At 36.8% G+C, this 26,148-nt stretch overlaps 1 protein-coding gene across 16 annotated transcripts in view; it reads right to left on the bottom strand.

Annotated features, from left to right (window-relative positions):
• Nucleotides 1-26,148, bottom strand: part of UBR2 (ubiquitin protein ligase E3 component n-recognin 2) — a 122,071-nt gene that overhangs the window by 94,906 nt on the left and 1,017 nt on the right. For 15 of the 16 annotated variants that reach the window (XR_014232397.1, XR_014232398.1, XR_014232399.1 and 12 more), the window contains exon 2: nucleotides 16,920-17,179. Coding sequence is in view for 11 of the 16 variants with exons in the window: in XM_082345924.1 (XP_082202050.1) it covers nucleotides 16,920-17,179 (260 nt within the window). In the remaining 5 variants the exon portion in view is untranslated. Of the gene's footprint in view, nucleotides 1-16,919; nucleotides 17,180-26,148 lie in introns of those variants that run through there. The other variant, XM_082345923.1, reaches the window with a different exon arrangement.

Below are 26,148 nucleotides of genomic sequence, written 5' to 3'. Positions count from 1 at the left end.
TGTTTTCATGATTAGACTGAGTTATGCATTTTTGGCAAAAACACCAGAGGAATGATGCTGTGTCTTTCTCAGTGCATCATAACACGGGGCACGTGTTGATTTGATATGTTTTATTACTGGTGATGTTACCTTTGCTCACTTCATTAAGATGGTGTCTGCTGGATTTCTTCACTGTAAAGTTGTTATTGTTCCTTTTGTAATTAAATATATTTGGGGAGATATTTTGTGACTATGCAAACATCCTCCTATTTCTCCTCAAAATTTCACCCACTAGCTTTAGCATCTACCAATGGATCTAGACTACAATTATTACTGTGTTATTTGCCTAATGGTGATTTTCTGTTTTATTTATTAACTGTAACTCTTCAATACAGGAAAACTACTGAAAACATCCCTTCTCTCCTGTTTATTTACTCAAAGAGTATGGACTCATGGATATTTATTTTATTCTATGGGTTATAATTTAATACTATCATTACTTATTTTATTACCCAAATTGTTTTAGCTGTGGCCATTGGGAACTCTTTCAGTTTGGTCCCCATGCCCTTTCAACAGGCCCTGTTCCTTTTTGAGCACTTTCTTACCTCTGGCAACATAACATGTTCCAGGCTTATTTTTTATCTTCCTTGTCCCAGCCCTGGAATCAATCATTCCTCCATGGAACTCTGATTCTTTTTATTGGACAATGGTATTTAGAAACCAGTATTTGGGTACCAGGTATGCTCACTGCTATGGTAGTTTCATGTTTCTAGGCCCTTTCAGCAGACACAGCCAGGAAATGTATGTTTGTATAGTTTATTTTTAACCTTTCTTTTTTTTGGCAAACATTTTAAAGTTATACATTTCCTTCTAAATACTACTTTAGCTATGTCCCCAAAATTACAACATGTAATCTTATATTCAGTTCTGTTTCTAAATTTCCTCAGTAATTTCAGTGATTTCCTTTTACTTAATGTTAGCAATGTTAGTTCCCAAACTTTGTTTAACCTACTCTTTTGTTATTTGTTTCTAATTTTTTTTTGCAATATATATAGTGGGAGAACAATCTGCATGGCTCTAAGCCTTGAGAATTAAGTGAGGTTTGGCCTTTAAGACCAAATATACAGATCACTTTTTAAAAAATTGAGATATAATTCACGTATTATAAAATTCGCCTTCTTAAAGTATACAACTTAGTGGTTCTTAATATATTTACAAGGTTGTGCAACTATAACCAACCGGAGCATTTAGAGAAATGTCTATTCAAATCCTTTGCCCATTTTTTAATCGGGCTGTCTTTCTGTGTCCCTTACGTTTTCTACCGTAAATATTATATTTGTCAAATATGAAAACTGCTACTTTAGCTTTCTTTTGTATCGTACTTTTTGCCTGGTATATTTTTCTCCACTGTTTCTATTCCTATTTTTAGCGACTTTCTGTTTTACTTTGCCTCTCACAGATAACATTTTTGGAGTTTTAAAAATCTGAGAACCACTGTCTTCATATTTTTATATAATTATTAAGAAAAGTAAAGCCAGTGGCTTGTCCTCTAGGAGCCCATCATTTAACAGAAAAGACAAATGTGCATAGTTACTGTACCAGTTGTTAAATGCCATTATATTAACGGTAACTTGGGGGTTGGTGAAAGCACCCATCTCCAAACTCTCTTGATCATGGATCCCTTTTATTAAAATGTTTAGAGCACGCACCATCTATCTATATGTAAATATACTCATATTACATATATATTTATATTAATAAGTTTATATTGATAGGTTATACATATGCACTGCTGTACTAATTAGAGTCCCTCAATTATACTGTAACTGGAGTTCCAAGAGTGGCAAAAACAAGGCAGAAAATATATTTGAAGATATAGTAACCTAAATTTCCCAAATTTGGTTAAAGACATCAACTTACAGATCCAAGAAACTCAAGGAGCCCCTAGAAGATAAATACAAAGAACATATAGCTAGGCGTATCATAATCAAACTGTTAAAATTCAAAGATAAAGTAAAAATCTTGAAGGCAGCTAGAGAAAACCAACACATTTCACATAAGGGAATATAGATAGGCTAATAAAAGCTGACTTATCATCAGAAATTATAGAGGTCAGGAGTGGAACAGGATCTTTAAAACTGAAAAGGAAAAGAAAGTATCAACCCAAAATTCTATATTCAGGAAAATATGCTTTAAAAAAATGAGCACAGACTTGCAGTTTCCAGCCCAGCATGTAAGAAGTTTGGAGGTCGCCACTGTCCTAACAACAGTAAAAAGCTGAACAAACTGAAATATCAACAACTCTTCTTAGATCTGTAAGACAAGTGAAGTCATAGGGCAAACTGCTAACCCCAAAATTGGAGAGACCAACAGGTGAATACAGAGAATCACAACTTATGAGAGCAGAAAGCCACTAGCACAAACCTCCACAGGAACCAGTGCTGAGGTAGGGAAACACGAACTGTAATTAACCAACTGTTGAAGGCTCAGTGTGATCAAGTTTGAAAAATTAAAAATTCCAGGGGGACTTCCCTGGTGGCACAGTGGTTAAGAATCCGCCTGCCAGTGCAGGGGACACGGGTTCGATCCTGGTCTGGGAAGATCCCACATGTCGTGGAGCAACTAAGCCCGTGCACCACAACTACTGAGCCTACGCTCTACAGCCCGTGAGCCACAACTATTGAAGCCCGTGAGCCACAACTACTGAAGCCCGTGTGCCACAACCACTGAAGCCCGCGCTCCGCAACAAGAGAAGCCACCGCAATGAGAAGCCTGTGCACCGCAATGAAGACCCAACACAGCCAAAAAAAAAAAAAAAAAAAAAAATTCCAGCGACCTGGTCATGGGGGGGTCCCACACTTTAGTGAGTTTAATTTCCTGGAGTTCTACTAGGTTCTCACAGTGAATATCAGAGAAAAATTCTCTCATGCTTCCAGCAGAAGAAGGGTAAAAGGAACCACTCTGAAATATTCCAGAGCATTCTGTTCTTAACAAAGTCTGCCTGCAGAAGAAACTATTTAATCAGAGCCTAACCTGCTGGGGTATTATCAGTCAAACTGACCTGAAAAAAGGGAAATACCCAATTCCAGCCCGCTCTAGCCATCCTGTCCCAACTAAAGGGGGAATGCAGGGGCATTGAGAAACACATGTGAAGTTCATAGCTCAGAGGTACAGGCACACTGAAAGACTGAGACTTAATCACATGACTACAGAATGCTTCTACTCCCTGACCCATTACCACCACGTTTTTTTTTCTGTTATACATTTTCTAGCAGATGCTTTTGTTTTTTTTAAATTTTATTGAAGTATAGTTGATTTACAGTGTTGTGTTAATTTCTGCTGCACAGCAAAGTGACTCAGTTATACATATATATATTCTTTTTCATATTCTTTTCCATTATGGTTTATCACAGGATATTGAATATAGTTCCATGTGCTATAATGTAGTACCCTGTTGTTTATCCATCCTATATACAATAGGATTGCATCTGCTAAGCCCAAACTCCCAACACTTCCCTCCCTCACACCCCCGTCTCCCTTGGCAACCACAAGTCTGTTCTCTATGTTTGTACCACCACATTATTAAAGGGCTATTTACAAGATCCCTTTTATCCAGTATATCACATGCCTAGCGATCAAGAAAAAATTATAAGACACACTAAAAGACAAAAAAATACAGTTTGAAGAGACAGAGCAAGCATCAAAATCAGACTCAGATATTGGAATTACCAGACCTGGAATTAAAAACAATTATGATTAATATGCTAACGGCTCTAATGGATACAGTAGACAGCTTGCAAGAACAGATGGGCAATATAAACAGAGACTGAAATCCTAAGAAAGAACCAAAAAGAAATGCCAGAGATCAAAAACACTGAAACAGAAATGAAGAAAGACTTTGATGGACTTATTGGTAGATTGGATATAGCCGAGGAAAGAATCTCTGAGCTCAAGGATATCTCAACAGAAAGCTCTAAGGCTGATGTATGGGAGGGGAGTTTGGGGGGAAAATGGATACATGTATGTGTATGGCTGATTCCCTTTGCTGTGCACCTGAAACAATCACAACATTGTTAATCTGCTATACTCCAGTATAAAATAAAAAGTTAAAAAAAACCAAACCTTTAAATATACATCTTGGGGGAAAAAAAGAAAGCTCTAAGGCTGAAAAGCAAAGAGAAAAAAGACTAGAAGGAAAACACAACAGAATATCCATGAACTATGGGACACCTACAAAAGGTTTAACATATGTGTAATAGGAATACAAAAAAGAGAGGAACGAGAGAAAGGAACAGAATATTGAAAACAATATTTATTGGGAATTTCCCTAAATGAATAGCAGGCACCAAACCACAAATCCAGGAAGTTCAAAGAACATCAAGTGAGATAAACATCAAAAAATCTTGTACCTAGGCATATCATTTTCAAACTACAGAAAATCAAAGATAAAGAAAAAATCCTAAAAGAAGCCAGAGGAGAAAAACAACTTACCTACAGAAGAGCAAAGATAGGAATTACATCTGATTTTTCCTCAGAAACCATGCAAGCAACAGGAAAGCAGAGTGAAATGTTTGAAGTGTTGAAAAAAAATGCCTACCAACCTAGAATTCTGTACCTGCAAAATTATCCTTCAAAAGTGAAGGCGAAAGGAAAACTTTCTCAGGCAACCAAAGTGGACTTGGGTTAGCTGTAATATATCACAAGTTCTAGGGCAACCACTGAAAAAGGTAAAAAATATATATAACACTGATATGTTATGAAAGGAGTGGCTATATCAACATCTGACAAAATAGACCTTAAGACAAGGACTAGTACAAGAATTAATAAAGGTCACTGACATTTCATAATGATAAAATACATCAGTATATAGCAATTATAAATATCTATGTATGTGGTTAATAAAAGAACTTTTAGATACATGAAACAAACTGATAGAACTAAAAGAAGTAAACAAATCCACAATCACATCTGGAGATTTTCATACCCCTTTCTCAGTAATTGAAAGAACCAGTCATAAAAATCAGTAAGTATAGAAGACCTGAATGGCACAATCAACCACCTTGTCCTAATTGACATTTATAGATTACTCATCCAGCAACTGCAAAATACACCTTCTTTTCAAGTGCATATGGAATGTACAAGACTGACCATGTTGCTAAGTCATAAAACAAGTCTCAATGAATTTAAAGATTGCAACCTTACAGAACTTTAATTGTGTTAGAAATCAGTTACAATATGATATCTAGGAAAGTCTCAAATATATGAAGATTAAACAATGCGCTTCTAAATAACCCATGGATTAAAGAATAAAATATGAGCACATTAAATCAAAAGTAAGTAGAAAGAAGAATAAAAGTAGAAATCAAAACAGATAAAAAAGAAAACTAACAAAGCCAAAAACTGATTCTTTAATCAGTTTTATTAATCTTTTCAAAGAGAGAAAACACAAATTACTAATATCAGAATGGAAGAGGGAACCACACTATAGATACCACAGATATCAACAGCATAAGGAAATATGCACAGCTCTATGTCAATAAATTTGACATTATACAGTGAAACATATTTCTTGAAAAGTACAGTGTACCAAAATTGCACAAGATGAAATGAAGTTCTAAATAACTCTAGTAAGTATCAAAGAAATTTATCAAAAACTTCATCTGAAGAAAATACCAGGCCTTAGTGGTTTGTTTTACTGGAAAATTCTTCAAATGCTGAAGGAAGAACTCATACCAATTTTATACAAATTCTTCAAAAATATAGGAAAAAGGAATACTTCTCAATTCATTTTATAAGGCCAGCATAACTCTGCTCTACCAAAACCAGATGAAGACATTACAAGAAAGTGACAGGTTTACATATTTTCTTTTTTAATTTTTAAAAAACATATAAATGAACTTACTTACAATACAGAAACAGACTTACAGATATCCAGAATAAACTTATGGTTACCAAAGGGGAAACGTGTTGAGGGGGGTGGTGGTGATGATAAATCAGGAGCTTGGAATGAACATACAAACACGACTATATAAAAGACAGATAACCAACAAGGACCTACTATATAGCACAGGGAAGTCTACTCAATATTCTGTGATAATCTATATGAAAAAAGAATCTAAAAAATATATGTGTATGTATAACTGTATCACTTTGCTGTACACCTGAAACTAACACATCATTGTAAATCAACTATACTCCAATGAAATTAAAATATTTTTTTAAAAAAAACAACGGCAGAGGACAGGGAGAAGGAAGCTGAGCCCTGAATGATATGACTGAGCCACTGAATCAAGCAACCTGAAAGCTTGCCCCATTCTCTGCACTTGCTGTTCTGACAGGTTTATGTTATAAGTGACAGTGTTATATTAAGTTTTTTTTGTGTCTGTAATCCATGAAATGTACAGACACAAAAAACACTTTAATATAACACTAGCAAACTGAATCCAATATATAAAAGTTACAATACATAATAATCAAGTAGAGTTTATCTCAGTAATGAAAACCATTTGGAAAAATATCAGTCAATGCAATCATTAATGGAATAAAAAAGGAAAATTATGACAATCTCAATAGATGTAATAAAACCACCTGACAACATTCAGTCATTTATAAAAAAACAAAAAACAAACAAACAAAAACACCACTCAGCAAACTAGGAATAGAAGGAAAAGTCCTCAATGAGATAAGGGTGTATATGAGAAAACTATACCTAACATCATACTTAACGGTAAAAGACTGAATACCTCCCATCCAAGGCAAGGATGTCCTACTTTTACCAGTGCAATAAGGCACAAAAAAATAAAAGGCAGAAAGATTGGAAAGGAACAAATAAAACTGTCCATTCAGAGAGGACACAATTATGCAAAAATCCTAAGGAACAAAAACCAGAAGATAAAAACTACTAGAACTACTAAGCGAATTTAGCAATGTCACAAGACATAAGATCAATATCAGAACCCAACTGTATTTCTTTACATTCACAGAAGAAAATTGAAATTAAAACTAAGAAACTAAAACTAAGAAAAAAGAATACCATCATAAACTACTTAGAGGTATGTACAAATTCTACATAAAAACAAAAGACATGGTTAAAAGAGATTAAAGAAGACCTCAATAAATGAAGAGATATAAGATGTTAATGGATTGGAAAACTCAATATTGTTAAAACGTCAATTCTTCCCAAATTGATCTATAGATTCAATGCAATCCTGATCATAATCTCAGCAGTCTTTCTTAAAAATAAACATTGACAAGCTAATTCTAAAATTTATAAAATGTAAAGGATCTGAAATAGACAAATGAAACTTTAAAGGAACAAAAATGGAATCAACTCAAAGTTTACTACAAAGTTACAGTAATCAAGTTAATGTGGTTATTGGCATAAGAACAGCCATATCAATGAATGGAATTGATTAGTGTTCTGAAATACACCCGCACTCATATGGGCAAATGGTTTTTGATAAGGTACCAAAGCAATTCAATGGGCAAAAGAATAAACAGTGCTAGAACAACTGGATCCCCACATGTAGTAAGTAAATGAAACTCAACCCCTACACCTCAAGCCATACAAAAAAAAATTAGTTTTGAAACAGATCACAGACCCACAAATAAAATCTAAAATTTCAAAGTTTATAGAAGAAAACCGAGAGAATGTCCTTGCCACCTGGGAGAAGGCAGACATTTCTTTAACACAGGAAACAATCATCATAAAATTTAAGTTGGTAAGTTAAAACTCCATCAAAATTGAAAACCCCTGCCATCAAAAGACACCATACAGGGACTTCCCTGGTGGCCCAGTGGTTAAGAATCAGCCTGCCAATGCAGGGAACATGGGTTCGATCCCTGGTTCGGGAAGATCCCACATATCATGGAACAACTAAGCCCGTGTGCCACAACTACTGAGCCCGCGTGCCACAACTACTGAAGCCCACGCGCCTAGAGCTGGTGCTCTGCAACAAGAGAAGCCACCGTACCACAACGAAGAGTAGCCCCCACTTGCCGCAAATAGAGAAAGCCTGCGAACAGCAATGAAGACACAATGCAGGCAAAAAAAAAGACACCATATAGGCAAGTCACAGACTGGGAGAAAATATTCACAAAACATGTCTGACAAAGGACTCGTACCCAGAACACATGAAGAACTCCAGAGAATTCCCGGCAGTCCAGTGGTTAGGACTCTGCCCTCTCACTGCCAAGGCCCCGGGTTCAATCCCTGGTTGGGGAACTAAATCCCATAAGCTGCACAGCACGGCAAAAAAAAAAAAAACACACACACAAACACAAAGAAACAGAACATATAAAGAACTCCAAAACTCAGTAATAAAAAATATAAAGAAGCCAATAAAAAACAGACAAAAGACTTGAACAAAAACTTCATTAGTTAAATGGCCAATGAACACATGCAAAATTGCACCAACATCATTAGTCATTAGAGAAAATTAAACCCATATTGAGATATCACTATATAGAACAGCTAAAATTTAAAAGACTGACAACATCAAATGTTGGTGAGAATATGGAGCAAGTGGAACATTACTGGTGGGAACAAAAAAATATTTTAGAAAAAGTTTTGGCCGTTTCTTATCAAGTTCACATATACCTGCCCCTTGACACAGCAATTCTACTCCTGGAGATTTATCCATGAATATTTAAATATATGCCCACAAAAAGACTTGTTTTGCAAACGGTTGTAGCCAGCTAAGAGTGTCCTCTCAGATAACGGTCTAGAAAAGCCTATCTTAATGGTGTCTTAATACTCCTAAATGTTTCATAAAAAGCTGAAGATTTTTAATAGTGCAAGATTTATTATTTGGTATTTTATTTTATTTTATCTTATCTTATTTTTATTGTTTGGCTGCGCCGTGCAGCATGCGGGATCTAGTTCCCCAACCAGGGACCAAACCTGTGACCCCTGAGGTGGAAGTGAGGAGTCCCAACCACTGGACCGCCAGGGAATTCCCTTATTTGGTATTTTAAACACACAGATTTATAGCTGAGTACAAAATAATAATGCCTAATACTTTAATATGTTGCATTTAATATAATGTTGGCATAAGCTGATATGATTCATGAAATAAACCATTTTCCTTAGCTTTAAATATTTAAAATATCTACCAAAAAGTAGAATGAGCTGATAAAAAAGAAGTCATAGAAGCCTTATTTATGATACCCTGAAATTGAAACAACTCATATGTTCATCAGTAGTACAATGGATTATGGGCAATTACAATACACTCATACAATGGACAACCACTCAGCAATAAAAATGGAAACAATTTCTAATAATCATAGGATCATGAATGAATCAGATATATATTATGCTGAGTAAAAGAAGCCAGGCATCAAAGAGTATGATTTCATTTTGATGAAGTTCTAGAATGGACAAAACTAATCTAAGGTGAAAATATCAGAATAGTGGTTACCTAAGAGCTGGAGCTGTTAACAAGGAAATCTCTAGTTAGATGGAAATGTTCTCTATCTTGGGAGGATGTGAGTTACATGAGGTTAACTACTGTCAAAAATGTACAATTAAGATTTGTGCCTTTTGAAATATGTAAATTTTCCCCTAAAAAATAAAGAACTCAAATAGGGTATCAATAGGAAAATTTTGGTGATATAAATCCAAGTCTCCTTACCCGAAAGGATTACCAGTAATCTATTCATACCTCTATTATTTCCTAACATCTGGACAAAGGCATACGTGTAAAGTTGATATTATACCCCACATACTCCTATGTTCGATCTTGCACCAAACTGGTGCATAAAAAATAAATAAATAAAAATGATCACAAATATCCAAACCAAGAATACAAGATTCATTTTAGACAACCACAGGAATCCAACCTATCTAGGAGATATCAACTTCCCACTCCCTGTTATTTTCCTAGGTTGGAGAGAGCAAGGTAGACAAGGGAAATTCCAATATATTGAAGGCCACAGTAATAATACACAGCATTGAAATTTTATTTCTAGGTATCTCCCTTGGAAAATACTGAAACTGGTATAAAAAGAGATGTGTACAAATAGGTACACAGTGTTCTTTGTGGTGCAGTTTGCTACAGAAAAAAAAAATCCTAAAATTTACCGATTTCTAATTTCATTAATAGGGCAATCAAATAAATCATGGCCTGTCCGTACTATGGAAATACAGCAGTTAAAAGAATGATGTAGACTTATATATACTGACTGGGAAAGATCTCTAAGACAAATTGTTTCATGAAAAAAAGCCACATTTACAATGCATACAGTATAATTTCATTCATGTGTCACATCCATAATTAGAGGCAACCAATATTTTTTAAACTAACACAGCATTCATTTCAATCTCTGGACCATTCATGTTAAAAAGAAACAGTCTTAGGAACTTCCCTGGTGGCACAGTGGTTAAGAATCCACCTGCCAATGCAGGGGACACGGGTTTGAGCCCTGGTCCGGGAAGATCCCACATGCCACAGAGCAGCTAAGCCTGTGTGCCACAACTGAGCCTGCGCTCTAGAGCCCGCGAGCCACAACTACTGAGCCCGCATGCCGCAACTACTGAAGCCCACGCACCTAGAGCCTGTGCTCTGCAACGAGAAGCCATCTCAATGAGAAGCCCGCGCACCGCAACGAAGAGTAGCCCCTGCTCGCTTCAACTAGAGAAAGCCCGCACGCGGCAATGAAGACCCAACGCAGCCAAAAAAAAAAAACCAGTCTTAAAATAGAACTCTCCTAAAAAGAGATCAAGTGTTCAAGTTTTTTCAAAAGCAAGAAACTAACAAACAACTCTTACTAGAAATAAGTGGTTCTTCCATATTAGAGCTTTATATTTCCAAACAGAAAAGGAATGAAACCATCTCTATCCCTCTGCTTAAGGTATTTATTACTCATGGCTCAGTAATGTATTTTAAGACTGAGTATTCGGCTTAAAAAATCTTACATACAAAAATTCCTTATAGTTCCCCAAGTGCTTTTATACACATTATCTCATTTTATCCTAACAACTCTGTGAGGGAGGAAAAATAACCTCCAAACCCTGAAGATCACTGAAAACACTTCTAATGTTCATCCACTTCCAAGTTTGCATCTCTTCCAGACATAGGAGAATTACACTTCCCTGCCGTGTTTTGCAGTTGGACAGAGGCCCTTCTAACTAGTTCTAGCTAAAGGGATGTAGGCATGGTCATCATTTCTGAGCCAGAGCAATTTATTTGCTGTGCAAGACCCTCCTCTTCCCTTGCTGTGGTGAACCCTAAAAACATTAAGTTTATGGAGATGTTACATGGTATGAAGTAACTACCTAGAGTAGAACCCTCCACTCATCACCCCCACTGATCTGAATTGGTCACACAGTCTGAATAATAAATGTATTTTGGATATTTAAAGTCTCTGAGATTGTAGGGTTGTTTGCTATTTTTAGCATAACCTCATCCATCATTATTGACAGAATCGGAGTTTAAAAAAGTTAAACAAGCAAAACTGTTTAATAAAGTTTATAATAAAGCATCATAAAGTACTATCTGGAAACATATGCTAAGAATATTCCTAACTGATGGCAGCATAACTCCCAACCCCAAATTCTGGTAATCTATAACACTCACGCAGTAAGTTTTTAAATGTTAAAAAAGAATGTTTTTAATTTAACTATACAACAAAAACAATGGAACTAAATCTAACTTAGTTTAAGTTAAAATGTAAACCACACACCAAAGTATGATTTCATATTTTACTAGTATTTTATTTTTCTTAATGGTTATGAGATGTCAAAATATACATAGCTATGATCAACATCAACACTAAGATGATTGCCCCTAATAACAACCACCTCACAGGGGCAGGACAGGAATAAAGACGCAGACGTAGAGAATGGACTTGAGGACATGGGGAGAGGGAAGGGTAAGCTGGGACGAAGTGAGAGAGTGGCATGGACTTATATATACTACCAAATGTAGAACAGATAGCTAGTGGGAAGCAGCCGCATAGCACAGGGAGATCAGTTCAGTGCTTTGTAACCACCTAGAGGGGTGGGATAGGGAGAGGCAAGACAGAGGAGATATGGGGATATATGTATATGTATAGCTGACTCACTTTGATATAAAGCAGAAACTAACACCATTGTAAAGCAATTATACTCCAATAAAGATGTTAAAAAAAACACAAAAAAACAACCACCTCTATTTAAAAAGAAATAACAAGTGACAGGTTTGATTACATTTTTCCTAATAGAGAACTAAGTACAGACAAATATAAACATTAGCCCACTGCCTGAAAACACAGCTTTTTCTGACATCACAGAGGCTTCAGAGAGATAATTTGGGACCTACACAATTTTAGAAACAATGAACAAATAACAGAAAAATTAACCTAATTCCCTTCACAGATTCCTTTTCTAAGTACTAAACATAAAACACTCCTGAATATCATTTTTTCTGGTTAAAGAAAACCTCCACCCTATAGACATAAGTCACCTTTATCCTGAAGGGTCTAGTTTACAAACTCTCCCAGAATTCCAACAACCATATTTCATCTTTCCAAGTAATAGACTCCATTGTCATTTTATCAGGTTCCTAGGGTTTCATGGGAACACCTACTTTTAACATAAGACATTCATCCTCAGGACCCCAGCATGGCCATTTACTAAGAGTTTACTATGTACCAAGTATTGTGGAAAGCACTACACAAAGGACCTCATTTACCTTCTCAACAACTGTGTGATAAAGAATCTGGCTGACCTTTGTCTAGGGTTCCTAGGAGGTAACCTGTAAATCCTCGAAATTTCCCATGTGATAGCAGTGTCTTTGCTAGTCATGCTCCCACCCCTCCCCCACATATCTGAAAGTTTATACTAATGTGATAACTTAGAGTGGAGGTTGGCCATATCAGAAAAACCAACCACGTAATTAGAGGGCTGGGGTTTTCAGGCACATAATATTAGCCCCACCTCTGGGAAGGGAAGTGGAGCTGGATATTGAGTCATGTGGGCAATGATTCAATTAATCATGCCTGTATAATGAAGCCCCAATAAAAACTCTGGACACCTAAGCTTGGGTGAGCTTCCCTGGTTGGCAATACTCTGTGTGTTGTCAAGCATTAATGTGCCAGGAGGATAATAACATGTCACTGAGGACAACAAAAACTTTGCACTTGGAAATCTTGCCCTTTGGCTGGTTCTGATTTGTGTCTTTTTGCTATGATAAAACTTTAATCATAAGTGCAGCATTTTCCTGAGTTGTGAGTTGTTCTAGTGAATTATGCAACCTCAAGTAGTCTATGGAGATGCCTGAAATTTGTAGCCAGCTGATGAGAATTGAGGATGGCTCTGGGTATCCCCAAACTTGCAGTTGTATTTTAGACAGTCTTGTGGAAGTCTGGGCCCTTAACCTGGAGTTGGCCAACTTCAAGTCACAACAAAGTTTAGAAATATCCTCTAAGAGTCTGGTTCAAACTTGAGTCCTGGTGGGGCCATCATATATTATATCCCTCTCCCCCATTCCAGGCTACTTGTCTGTCCAAGTGCAGGTCCCCAGATACTGCTTTCTTTCTTCAATAGTTCAGGGAATTGGCCAATCTGCCTCTTTTTTCTGGCTGCCACAGCCTATCCTCTGCTCCCCGGTTTCTTCCCCTCATAAGGCTGGCTGAAAGACATTTTCTAATCTCTTCCATCATAACTATAGCAGTTTCTGTTGTTTGTCCTCCACTCTGCCTTTCCTCCTCCAACTAGCGTATTGTATCTCCTTTTCATTTTGTAAGTTTTTGCTACTGGCTGTTAAAAGAAAATAAATGCACGCATCCTTCGACCCAGAAATTCTACTTCTAGGAATGTATCCTGTGTATATACTTCTACACGTGCACAAAGACACACACAAAGTATAATAATGCAGTATTATTTATAGTCCCAGAAACAACCTAAATGTCTACTAATAGAAGACAAGTAGGTAAAGAACAGAACATCCATACAAGAGAATAATAACCAGCCATTAAAAAGATAAGACAAAGTCAGCTCTCTCTATATATGTTATATAACAATCTGAAGGACAAATTTTAAATGAAATAAGCAAGATGAAAACAGTTTATGTGGTATGCTAGCATTTACTGAAAAAAGTATAAATGTTTGGATCTAGATATTCATATGATATCTAGATGAATACACAAGAAGCTAGTAACAGTGGTCACTTCTGGATAAGGGAACAGGGAAATTAAGGGATGAGTGGGAGAGGGTACCTTTCATGGCATATACTTTTGTACCTTTTGAGAGACATAACCAAATACATGTTTTGTCTATTATATTAGTTTTTCAAGTCAATTTTTAAAAAGCAGTGGCTAATGCTGTTCTTGGTGTTCTCTATCCTTAATAAATGTATCCTTGTGACCCTTTAGATGATGTCATGAAAATGAAAATTCTCTCCTCAAACCATGAGGCAATCCCCTTACCCAAGGTGCCTTCCTTTTCATTAATTCCATACATCCTCTAAATATACAGTTAGAGTCCCAGGATAGGTATGAATGGATTAACCTATACCTCCACGCTCTAGTGAAATGATTTTTATATCTCAAAGAAACTCCAGACTGACACATCCAAGTCCAAACTCCACCAGGCACATACAGGAAAACTCCGCTGAGATCATCCCTGACTTGGTTTCATCCACAAATCCTTTAGGCACACTTAATCTTCCAGTACAGGCAAACAGCTTTTCAGTGCACCACTTTCATTGAGGGGATAGATATACTCCTCCTCCCATCATCCCACCTCTATTCCTCCAAACTTCCAAAAGCCTAGTCCATGAACACTGTTGAAAACACAATTCTTCCTCCTTCTTCTTCTAGTAATGGAAGCTCTCAGAACTCTGTCAATTTAATCAAGGCCTTCCTACAAAGCATTCAAACCTGCACCCAACCTGTTCTCCTCTGGGATGGACCCACACATAGACACATATGACATCAGCAGAGAAGGGAGTTAAAATATGCAAAGGAAGAAAACAAGAAAGAATCCTGTGGTGTTGGACTGGAACTAGAGGGACCTACAGATACACAGATCCACTGACAGGGCCTGGGATTAGTGACATACCAATGGCAACAGGCACACTTAGTATCTTATTTCTGAACATTAATCTCTACTAAAAAAGAACTAGGCTCCTTAGAGAAATGGTTGATTTCAGGGCTGGGGTAGGGAAAAGCCCAAGATGTGTCCAAAATATCTTGTGTCAGAAAGAAAAAGGAAGTGCTCAAAGAATGATGGGGACATGAAAAAGAACAAAGACAGATTGAAGGGCCTCCCACTGGTCAAATCTAGAACAATTCTGACCACAAGAATAATGGAGCTCTATGAACATATACTGATATAAATAAATTAAAAAACTGAACATTGATAAGAAACAGGATATTTAATAGTCTCAAAGTATCTCCCCACCAAATACTTACTGATTAAAGAGGGAAAAAGAGTAACTTTACAGTGGAGAAGCCTTGCAGAAATCCCCTTAATCAAGTGATCAAACTTAAGAGTTATTGAACCAAATCAAAATCATATACTACTAGATAGGATACAATGAGAACACGTGATTTCTGCAGTATTTCTGTGAAAGAGGCAACCTGACTCTAATCATGAAGAGTATCAGACAAACCCAAGTTGATGTACATTTACAAAATAAATGGCCTGTAATCTTCAAAAGTGTCAAGATCATGAAAGTCAAAGAAAAACCGAGGCAACATTCCAGATTGAAGATTAAAAGACATGACATACAAATGCCTTCTTTGGAACTGGATCTTTTTGCTACAAAGGATGGTACTACAACAGTTGGATCTCAGTTTTCTCAAATCATGAGGTTGAACTAGATCTATTGCTCCAAACACCAATAAAGGACTCAAAGAGGTTTCTGTATAGACAAAAAACTAGATCTAACAGCCTTTCAATATATAAAAAGATCTCTATCGGTATTCTAACCATGCTGATAAAGAAAGATTACAATAGACACCCGGAGGTCTTAACCAAAATTAAGCTTATTAAATTTAAGTTGTATGGGAAAAAGTCTTAAGAAAAAAAATGACTCTATCAATAGTATATCCAAACAATGCAATATTACCTAGCTATATCAGCTGATATGGACAGATGTCAAGGTCAAGATTTTGTTAAATAGAGAAAGGAAAATTTAGCCCAGTATAGCTAACATATTTCCTTTTCAATGTATGTCTACGTATGTGTATGTTTAAGATAGCCCCATATGTGGGCATGTATATGCATAGAAAATTTCTGGAAGGACACATAAAAGTATGTTAACAATGATTAGTTCTGAGAAATAGGAGTAGATAGTCATAAAGGGAGACAGAGCACTTTCCTCTCCATCTTCTACCCTTGTATACTTAATTCTCAACAAGAAATCAAAAAAAAAAAAAAACTCAACCTAGTAGCAGTAAGTACATATAGCACCCAGATCATGGTTTCTAACTAACATTCCCAACTAAAAGGAAATTCCCTGCATAAATGGCTGATTCTACATATGGGTCAGAGTTAAGTACAAAGTGAGGTGTGGACATCTTATGCCAGAAAGCAAAGAGGCACTCAAAAACTAATAAAGGCATGTGAAAAGGACAAAGAAGCTAGTGTGATGGGGCTCTCAAAGGCCAAATGTAGGATAATTCGAACATCAAAAAGAATCACTGTAACCATCAAGAAAAGCAAGGAAGTGATTATTACAAGAGTCAAGGTAGGAGCTAATTATGGGGGAGGAAGAAAGAATACAATGGGTTTCTGGAATGCTGGTGATGTTCTATATCTTGACCTGGAAAATAATTACATAATGTTTGTTTATAATTATTTATTAAAACGTATATATTTGTTGTGGAAACTAACACACATATATACATATATATAATACTGATATTTCATAATTTGAAAACAAAAACGTAAGGTTTCAGGAAAAAAAAAGTCAAGTAAAGACAAGGAAAGAAAGAAAATGACAATATCTTACCTGCAGGAGTATGTAGGTTCTCCCACTTTAAAAACGCGACCACAAAGATGAGAAGGTTTGTTTGTTTGTTCAAGTTTTGAAAATCCCAACTCAGGATCTTCACCACAAAGGTACCATTCCATTGGTCCCAACAAAACTTGGTGTGCCAACATGTCTTCTTTCTGTGGAAAAGGGTTGGGACCCCTGCAGTAGATTTTGGGTACATAGTAAGCCAAATGTTGGTTCACTTCTCTAGTGAGGTCAGTTGCTTGCAGCCATTTCTTTAAAAAAAGAAAAAAGAAAAAATAGTTTTAAACAAGGTCAATAAACTGCTAATTTGAATAAACATACTCTACTTTCTTTTAGGTGCAAAAATAATGATGAATCTTATAAATTATTTTATTGACATTCATCACTGCATGTCTTCTTTCCAAAAAAGGATAAAACTCAATTTAGAATTTTACTAAAATGCCCAGTATTTTAAAATTCTACTTAAAGTGAAAGTAAAGTGAAACGAGCCCATCTCCTCAAAATGACTCTTGAAGCAACCTTCTGTAGGCAATACAGGAAAATGACCACAACATGTCATCTTATAAGACACTAGCCATTGAGCCCATCTGACTTCCTTTCTAATTTCTAATGCTTTGCTCAAATGATATTCTGATTGTGATTTGGATTCTCCTGTCGGTTTGCTGACAGGAAGAGCATACAGTGAACATGAACAGCCAATACACTAATTCTATTTCTCAATGATTATAAAGGACACGCCAGTTTCTTATGAATGTCAGTCCACAAGAGAGTTTGTTCTATAGATTATATCTTTATTCCCTGATCAACCTCTCTATAAGCCCTTTCTCCTTTGCTCTCCCTGTTAAAAACATTTTAAAAAGTCACTTTTCCCTGTCCCCAAACTTTCATGTCCTACTACCTGTGATAATTACACTTAGATATCTAATAGATACTGTGATATTGTAATTTATGATAAGAAAAACATATTTGGTCTTCTCATTCCTAGCACAGAGCTCTTAAAACTCTTCAAATTTCCTAAGCGATAAGTGAGATAAAAGTGAAAGGAATGTCTTTTGTTATTCATAACAAGCCCCCTTCAATCAGACCTGAGTTGATATTACTAAGGTGACTTTTGGAAAGCCCCTAAGGATGGGAAGCTAGTTGCCAGGGGAACTAGCCACATGATTAGTAGGGTGGAACTTACAGCCTCCATCCCAACCAACTTCAGGGAAGGGAGAGGTGCTGGAGGTGGAGTTAAGCACTAATGACCAATCATCTGATCATCATGCCTATGGAGGGACAAAGCCTCCATAAAAATCCAAAAATGTCGGGGTTCAGAGATCTCCTTGGTTGATGAACACGCAGAGGTGCTGGCATGCCCAGAGAGGGCATGGAAGCTCCGCACCCCTTCCCACACACCTTGCTCTATTCCATCTGGCTGTTCCTGAGTTGTATCATTTTATAATAAACAAGTAATCTAGTAAATAAACTGTTTCCCTGAGTTCTGTGAGCCATTCTAGAAAATTATCGAACCCAAAGAGGGGGTCATGGGAACCCCCTAATTTGCAACATAAGTTGTGGGTAACCTGAGGACCCACTGCTTGTGACTGGCATCTGCAGTAGTGAAGGGGGGCAGCCTTGTGGGACTGAGCCCTTCATCTGTGGGATCTGATGCTAACTGCAGGTGTACAGTGTCAGAACTGACTGAGTTGTAGGACACCCAACTGGTGTCTGCTGAGAACGAGAGAATTGCCTGGTGTGGGAAACCACCCCCCCCCCAACGTTTGGCGGCCGGAAGTATTGATGTGAGAGTAAAAAGAAAAGGAAGAAACAGTTTTTCCTTTCAGACGCCAACTCAATATGTCCAAAATTGAACTCATGATCTCCCACACCACAAAAAACACCCTGCTATTTTCTCCATTTCTCTCTTTTAGACACCAGCATCTACCCAGGTATCCAAACCAGAAAAACTCAGAAATCTTTTTTCCTCACCCCAACATCCAATTAGTCATCATGTCTTGTCTATTAGGCCTCCTAAGTATCTGTTGAATCCATTCATTTCTTTCTCTCCATCTCCGGTGGCACTACTTCCACTACCCTAGTCCAAATTCCCCACTCCTGTCTTCTGCAAGGATTAGTGCAACTGTGTCCTAACTAGTAATCCCCACTAGTCTGGTCCCTCTACAGTCCATTTTTCCAACCTCACTACCAGAGTGTTTCTTGCAAAATGCCAGTCTGATCATGTCATTCAGCTTCCCCTTCTATTTAGGATCAAATCAAGTCCACTGACATGGTTTATAACAGTGGTCCCCAAACGTTTTGGCACCAGGGACTGGTTTAATGGAAGACAATTTTTCCACAGACGGGGGGTGGGGGGGTGGTTCAGCCGGTAATGCTAGCGATGGGGAGCGATGGGGAGCGGCAGATGAAGCTTCGCTGGCTCGCCTGCTGCTCACCTCCTGCGGTGCAGCCCGGCTCCTAACAAGCCGCAGACCACTACGGGTCCTCGGCCCGGGGGTTGAGGACCCCTGGTTTACAAGGTCCTTTGCCTTGTATCATACTTTCCAGTTTCCTCCTCCTGATCAGTATTGCTCCTCTCTCTCTGCTTTACAGGGCTATTATCTACTCATTCTTCAGATCTCAGTTTGTGTTTCACTTTCTCTAAGATGTCTTCTTAGCCCATTCCTCACCCCCATCTCCTGTTCCCCTACCCCCCATGTCTAAAACAGAACCAAGCCCCAGTGGGCAGTTAGTAAAATCCATTAACTGAATGACTATAAATATGTATATACTACTGACTGTCATTTAACATTGACATTACAGAAAGATGTTTGGCTTTAATGGAACGTGGCTTCAATGGACGCAGAAATAAAGCAGATCCAGGCCTGCAGGTTCTTAAAAACCAAACCAAATAAGCCCTATATAGGCATCCTTCAAGCCACCTCCTTTCTTTTCCCTTTCTATTTCCTTAAGTCCTAAGACTTTCCCCTATATTCTGTCATTTATTCATTCCTGCCTCCCATGCCAATTCCATCTATGTGTTTATTTGTCCTCCAAATAAACATAATTTATTTAGTTATAAATTATGTAATTAAGACTTGCTCATTTTGGCTCTAAACCAAGTGAAAATTTGAAATCAGAAAATATGAAACAGGGCTTCCCTGGTGGCGCAGTGGTTGAGAATCTGCCTGCCAAGGCAGGGGACACGGGTTCGAGCCCTGGTCTGGGAAGATCCCACATGCCGCGGAGCAACTAGGCCCGTGAGCCACAACTACTGAGCCTACGCGTCTGGAGCCTGTGCTCCGCAACAAGAGAGGCCGCGACAGTGAGAGGCCCGCGCACCGCGATGAAGAGTGGCCCCCACTTGCCGCAACCAGAGAAAGCCCTCGCACAGAAACGAAGACCCAACACAGCCATAGATAAATAAATAAATAAATAAATAAAGGAGTTCCTTAAAAAAAAAAAAAAAAGAAACAACTCACTTCTACAAAAATGCAGTTAACTGTTAACTCATAAGTCCAATGTTTACCTATAGATTACAACCTAAATTTCAAATTACATCCTTGTTATAAGGAGTTTATGAAGACTGGGATTGACACATATACACTATTGATACTATGTATAAAATAGACAACTAATGAGAACATACTGTATAGCACAGGGAACTCTACTTAATGCACTGTGGTGACCTAAATGGGAAGGAAATCCAAAAAAGAGGGGATATATGTATATATATAGCTGATTCATTTTGCTGTACAGTAGAAACGAACACAACATTGTAAAGCAGCTATACTCCAAAAAAAATTAATTAAAAAAAAAAGTTTACGTTTATGTGATGTCTAACACTGTTAAGACAAGAGTATAAGGTCTTCTTTTCAACTATTACTTGCACAATCTTCAGCTCACTTCCTTCCTTTGAAAAAATAACATATATAGAGAGATTTTACATATTCATGAGGTGATATAGACTACCTTTCTAGTCAATTTCACATTTTAGAAAACTTTTCCTAAAAATGTAAAAATCTCATTCATAAGTTAAGGGGCTGGATGGAAGCTTAAAACAGTGAAAAACTTTTCACCCTGGAAGTGAAACAATCCTTTCTAAATGTTACTAATTTTGCTGTGTTTGCTTTATGCAAGTAGGAAAGAGACTAAATTACTCTTAAAACAGTACTTCCGGGGAGACAATCCCATAGGTTTAAGGATTGTTCAAGTGATGTCTAACACTGTAAGACAAGAGTATAAGGTCTTACAAGGAGAAGTGGCTCCAAATCAAAATTATACACACACACACACACATTAAGTTCAGTAATTATAAAACAAACGAGAAAAAAAAAAGGATAGTCAATAGTAAAAGACAGAGTCAACCAAAAAGCAAACAAAAACCTAATTCTTTGAGCTAAAAAACATGTTTTTGGCCACATCAAAGGGGTTTTCACCCACTGTCAGCAAACCCTAACTCAAAATATGAATGAAGGCAGTCAAATTATCCTAAGCAATTTATTGTTTATGGATGAAAAATTAAGCATTAAGATTCAAGAATTCACCTCCACAATCCTAGGAAACTATGCTTCAATTTTAATTTACAACACATTTAAAGGTTTTATTTTAACAGCAATTATTTGTTTTATATTTTATGTTCCCTTTTCTCTTAAAATTTCACTTTTGCAGAATTTTAATCCAGGGAGGATAAAGGGTGATGCTTTCTAAAAGAAATTATGTTGTCTTGTGGCTCCAACAACACTGATGGGTCAAATCTGTTCATAGATTTCTTAAACAAAAAATTCAGAAACTAATATCAGCTTCTGGTTAAGAAAAAAAAAATCAGCTGCCTTATACAAAATATATTATTAGTAAAACAAGCATTTCACTCTAAATATCTTTTATTATACATTATTATAAATTATTAACAAGACACAAAAGTCTGTTTCAAGAAAGGCAGGCATACGCTCCATTTAAAATCACCTAACAGGACTTCCCTGGTGGCACAGTGGTTAAGAATCTGCCTGCTAATGCAGGGGACACGGGTTCAAGCCCTGGTCTGGGAAGATCCCACGTGCCACGGAGCACATAGAGTAGAGTGCACCACAGCTAATGAGCCTGCACTCTAGAGCCCGGGAACCACAACTACTGAAGCACGCACGTCTAGAGCCCATGCTCCGCAACAAGAGAAGCCACTGCAATGAGAAGCCCGCAAACCACAATGAAGAGTAGACCCCGCTCACCACCAACTAGAGAAAGCCCGTGCGTAAAACAAAACAAACAAAAAAACACCTAACAGATTTGGGATTTTAACTTTATTAAATTTAAACACTTAATATATAAAGCAAGACACCTTTACATGAAAAAATCTATACCAGAAATATAGAATTAGTGGTTAGCAACACTACAGATTTAAAAAAAAAAAAGTTGTGAAGAGAAAATGAGTAGGAGGAAAAAATTTCTGGCTGCCTTGAAGAATAATGGTTCACATATTTCTCAAAAGAAAGAAAACCTATAGCTTTTCATATCAGTTCTCAGTAACATAAGCTAACTGTAACTGTTTCTTCAACATGAAAAATTACTGATATTTCTAATTTGATTGCATGTTAATCTGTCCTTATTTCAGACACCTGTGGCGGTCACACTAATGTGCACACCAGAGTAATAAGCACTATCTTATCAGAAGTCCTCAATAACGGAAGTAGAGAAACTGTCAACTCATTCCACTAAAGTAAACATGTTATGACAATGTTTGCAGGAGCTCTCCTTTTTCTGAAAGCTAATTTCAGCCTTGGGATAGAGAGCAAGTACAATAAACACAAAAATCAAAGAATCCCTAGGGGTTAGTCTTTTATCACAGTATCTAATTATTATTCTATGTCAAATTAAAATTGTATTCTATTTAAGCACATTTGATTTTGCTTTCGAACAAGGATAACCAACATGTAAGTTAACTACAAAACAACAATCTAAAACAACAATCGCTAGGGCCGAAATGGAGCTTTCGGGAATCTACTAAGAAAAAATTAGAACTAAGAAAAATTTAAAACAAATCATATTAAGAGTTCTAGAAATGAAGTAAAAACATTCACAAATCAAAATAATATAGAAACTCAGTAATAAAAAACAAGAGAATCTAATTTAAAAATAGGCAAAAAAAAAAAAAAAAACGAAAAAAATAGGCAAAAGATCTGAATTGACACTTCCAAAGAAGAAATACAAATAGCCAATAAGCTTATGAAAAGATGTTCAACATCATGAGTCACGAGGGAAATATTGATACAAATCAAAACTACAAGGAGATCCCACTTTACACCTAACAGAATGGCTATAATCAAAAAGACAGACAATTAACTAGTGCTGGCAAGGATGTGAAAAAACCCACTGAAAACTTCACATCTGCTAGTGGGAAGGTAAAATGACGCAGCCATTTTAGTCTAGCAATTCCTGACCCAGCAATTCCACTCCTGGGTATATGCCCAAGAGAAATGAAAACATATGTCCCCACAAAAAATTGTACAGAAATGTTCATCATAGCACAATTCATAATATTCATAAAGTAGAAATAATCCAAATCCATCAACGGATGAATGGATAAATAAAATACGGTATATCCACGTAACGGACTATCATTTGGCAGTAAAAAGGAATGAAGTATTGATGATACATGCTGCAATGTGGACGAACCTTAAAAACTTATGCTAAGTGAAAGAAGCCAGTCACAAAAAAACAACATATTACATGATTCCATTTATATGAAACTTCCAGAATAGGCAAATCTATGGAGACAAAGAAATAGGTTAGCAGTGGGCCTATAGTTTGGGAGGTTAGGAGAAAATGGGGAGTGTATAGCTAATGGATACAGGATTTCTTTTTTGTGGTGATGAAAATGTTCTAAAGTTGATTGTGGTGAGGGCTGCACAACTCTGCATATACTAAAAACCACTGACTTGAGTTGTAAGATATGTGAATTTTATATAAAACTGTTGAAAATTTTAAGGCAAAAAGTAACCAATATAGGTATAATACTCTACATAAGACTTCTATAATGAATATGTATTTCTTTCAGATTTGGGGAAAAACAATATATGTACTTCTTAAATCATAATCATCCACTGGAACATATGATCAAATCTGTGGAGCATGAAATGTAGATAGACTCAAGAAGTGTTGGGCAAGTCATACTTGTAGAATCAACTCTATCAAGGAAAAGAAAAAACTACAACAGAGGGCCACTTTAATATCCTAAACTTAAAATTATTGAAGTGAGTACTTAAATACTTTTATTTGTGAAGCGTTCTAGTAAGAATAGATGGGATCACAAAAAGTCCTTCCTCCTCATAATACAAGTAAGAAAAGCAAGTGTGTAAATAAATTGTGCAAAAAATGCCACTAGTCGTTATTAAGTAACTTTAGATGGATATGATCCCAACAAATGACCAGCAACAGAGGTCTAAAGGCTGTAATAACTGCTTTGCTTGTTTACCCTCTCTAAAATTTACTTTTACCGGAGAAAACTTTGTTAATTAATTTTAATTTTTAAAAAAATATTTATTTATTTTTTTGGCTGCGTTGGGTCTTAGTTGCGGCAGGTGGGATCTTTGTTGCAGCATGCAGGATATTTAGTTGCAGCATGTGGGATCTACTTCCCTGACCAGGGATTGAAACTGAGCCACCTGCATTGGCAGTGCTGAATCTTAACCACTGGACCACCAGGGAAGTCCCCCAATTAATTTTAATTTGTGATAAATGGCTGGGCTGGGGCCTAAGCTGAAAGAACAGTAAAGTGTTATGCTGTTTTAATCAAATACAAACAATAAACCCCTCACAAAGTAAGGGCAAATTATACTGCTGGAAGAATCCTGTATTTTAATATTAAATGAAATCTTATTTAAGAAATTTTGTTGGCCTTCAGACTAAATTTTTTTTTTAATCTTATTGTTCAGAAAGTCATTTAAAAGTAAACAGAGCAAAGGGACTTCTCTGGTGGTCCAGCGCTTAAGACTCTGTGCTCCCAATGCAGGGGGCCTGGGTTTGAGCCCTGGTCAGGGAACTAGATCAAGCATATGGCAACTAAAGACCTGGCGCAGCCTAATAAATAAATAATTTTAAAAAGAAGAGTAAACAGAGCAAAACTAAAATGTAGCTCAGACTGTGAACTTCACAAACTCGAATTAAGTCGAAATTTATAAATTTTGACTGCATTTGCCTTAATTTCCCCCACTACATCTGAGAATTTCACTACACAAGGACTAGGAACATTGCTCTCTAGCACCAGTTTTATAACTAGTTTCCTCAGGAACCTCAACAAACTGGAGAAGCTCTAATCACTTGATAGCTTGCACTTTTATTTGTTTAATTTTTATTCTATATTGGAGTATAGTCCATTAACAATGTTGTGTTAGTTTCAGGTGTAGGTACGGCAGCTTGCACTTTTAGAACTGGAAAAACAAGAGTACCTAGCCTGTATCACTGGGTCAACAGACAAAATTTGGTGGGAGTAAAAAAAAATTTTTTGAGGTAAATAACAGATTAGCTATCAATCTAGATATGGATAAGATCACATGGATAGGGAATAGCTGTCATTACCATTTTACTGTTTACTTTGAACACTGCTTTCGTTTTCTTTTTCAAACCTCTTGATAAATGAAAAGGCAGATGGGAAAATCCTTGGGTTGTTGCAATACTAAGCGGAAAGTACATGAAAACAGAACTAGACTAAACAAGTTGGTTTAAAAACAAACAAACAAAGATGCATCATTCAACAATGTATTTCTTTAAACTTTTCACCTCTACTCCTGACATTTATTTCCACTATGACTTTAGTGTCCTCATCAATTCACCCAAAATAACTCCTTACTAACAAACAGCCCCACAGCGCCCCACTAGAATTTTGTTCCTAACATTCAGATTGTTGACTGGTGCTCAAAGGTCACTCCCTTCCTATCAGATTTTTAAATTGGAGGCCCTAGAGGTGGGGCCTCAGCTGTTTTGGCCCATTCAGAATCATTCTGGACAATCTGTTCTAGGGGGTGTTCCCTGTCCTTGAGGAAAGATACCATCGAGTTTTATTAATTATTTTACAACTCTGTTACTTATACAGCATATTCGTATTACAGTTTAAGTACAAGACTAGGTTTGAATGCTTTAAGTTTGGGGCATAACTGCTCCCACTACGCTGTGACCAAACCTCACATTATTAGCTTCCATTTACTGAAAGCTGCTCTCTCAAAGTTATATAACGTTTGTTCTCCATCCA

This window comes from Balaenoptera borealis, assembly GCF_965194805.1.
Source record: "Balaenoptera borealis genome assembly, chromosome: 12".
In the NCBI taxonomy this organism is placed as follows: domain Eukaryota; kingdom Metazoa; phylum Chordata; class Mammalia; order Artiodactyla; family Balaenopteridae; genus Balaenoptera; species Balaenoptera borealis.
This window is presented reverse-complemented; position numbering and strand designations above follow the sequence as displayed.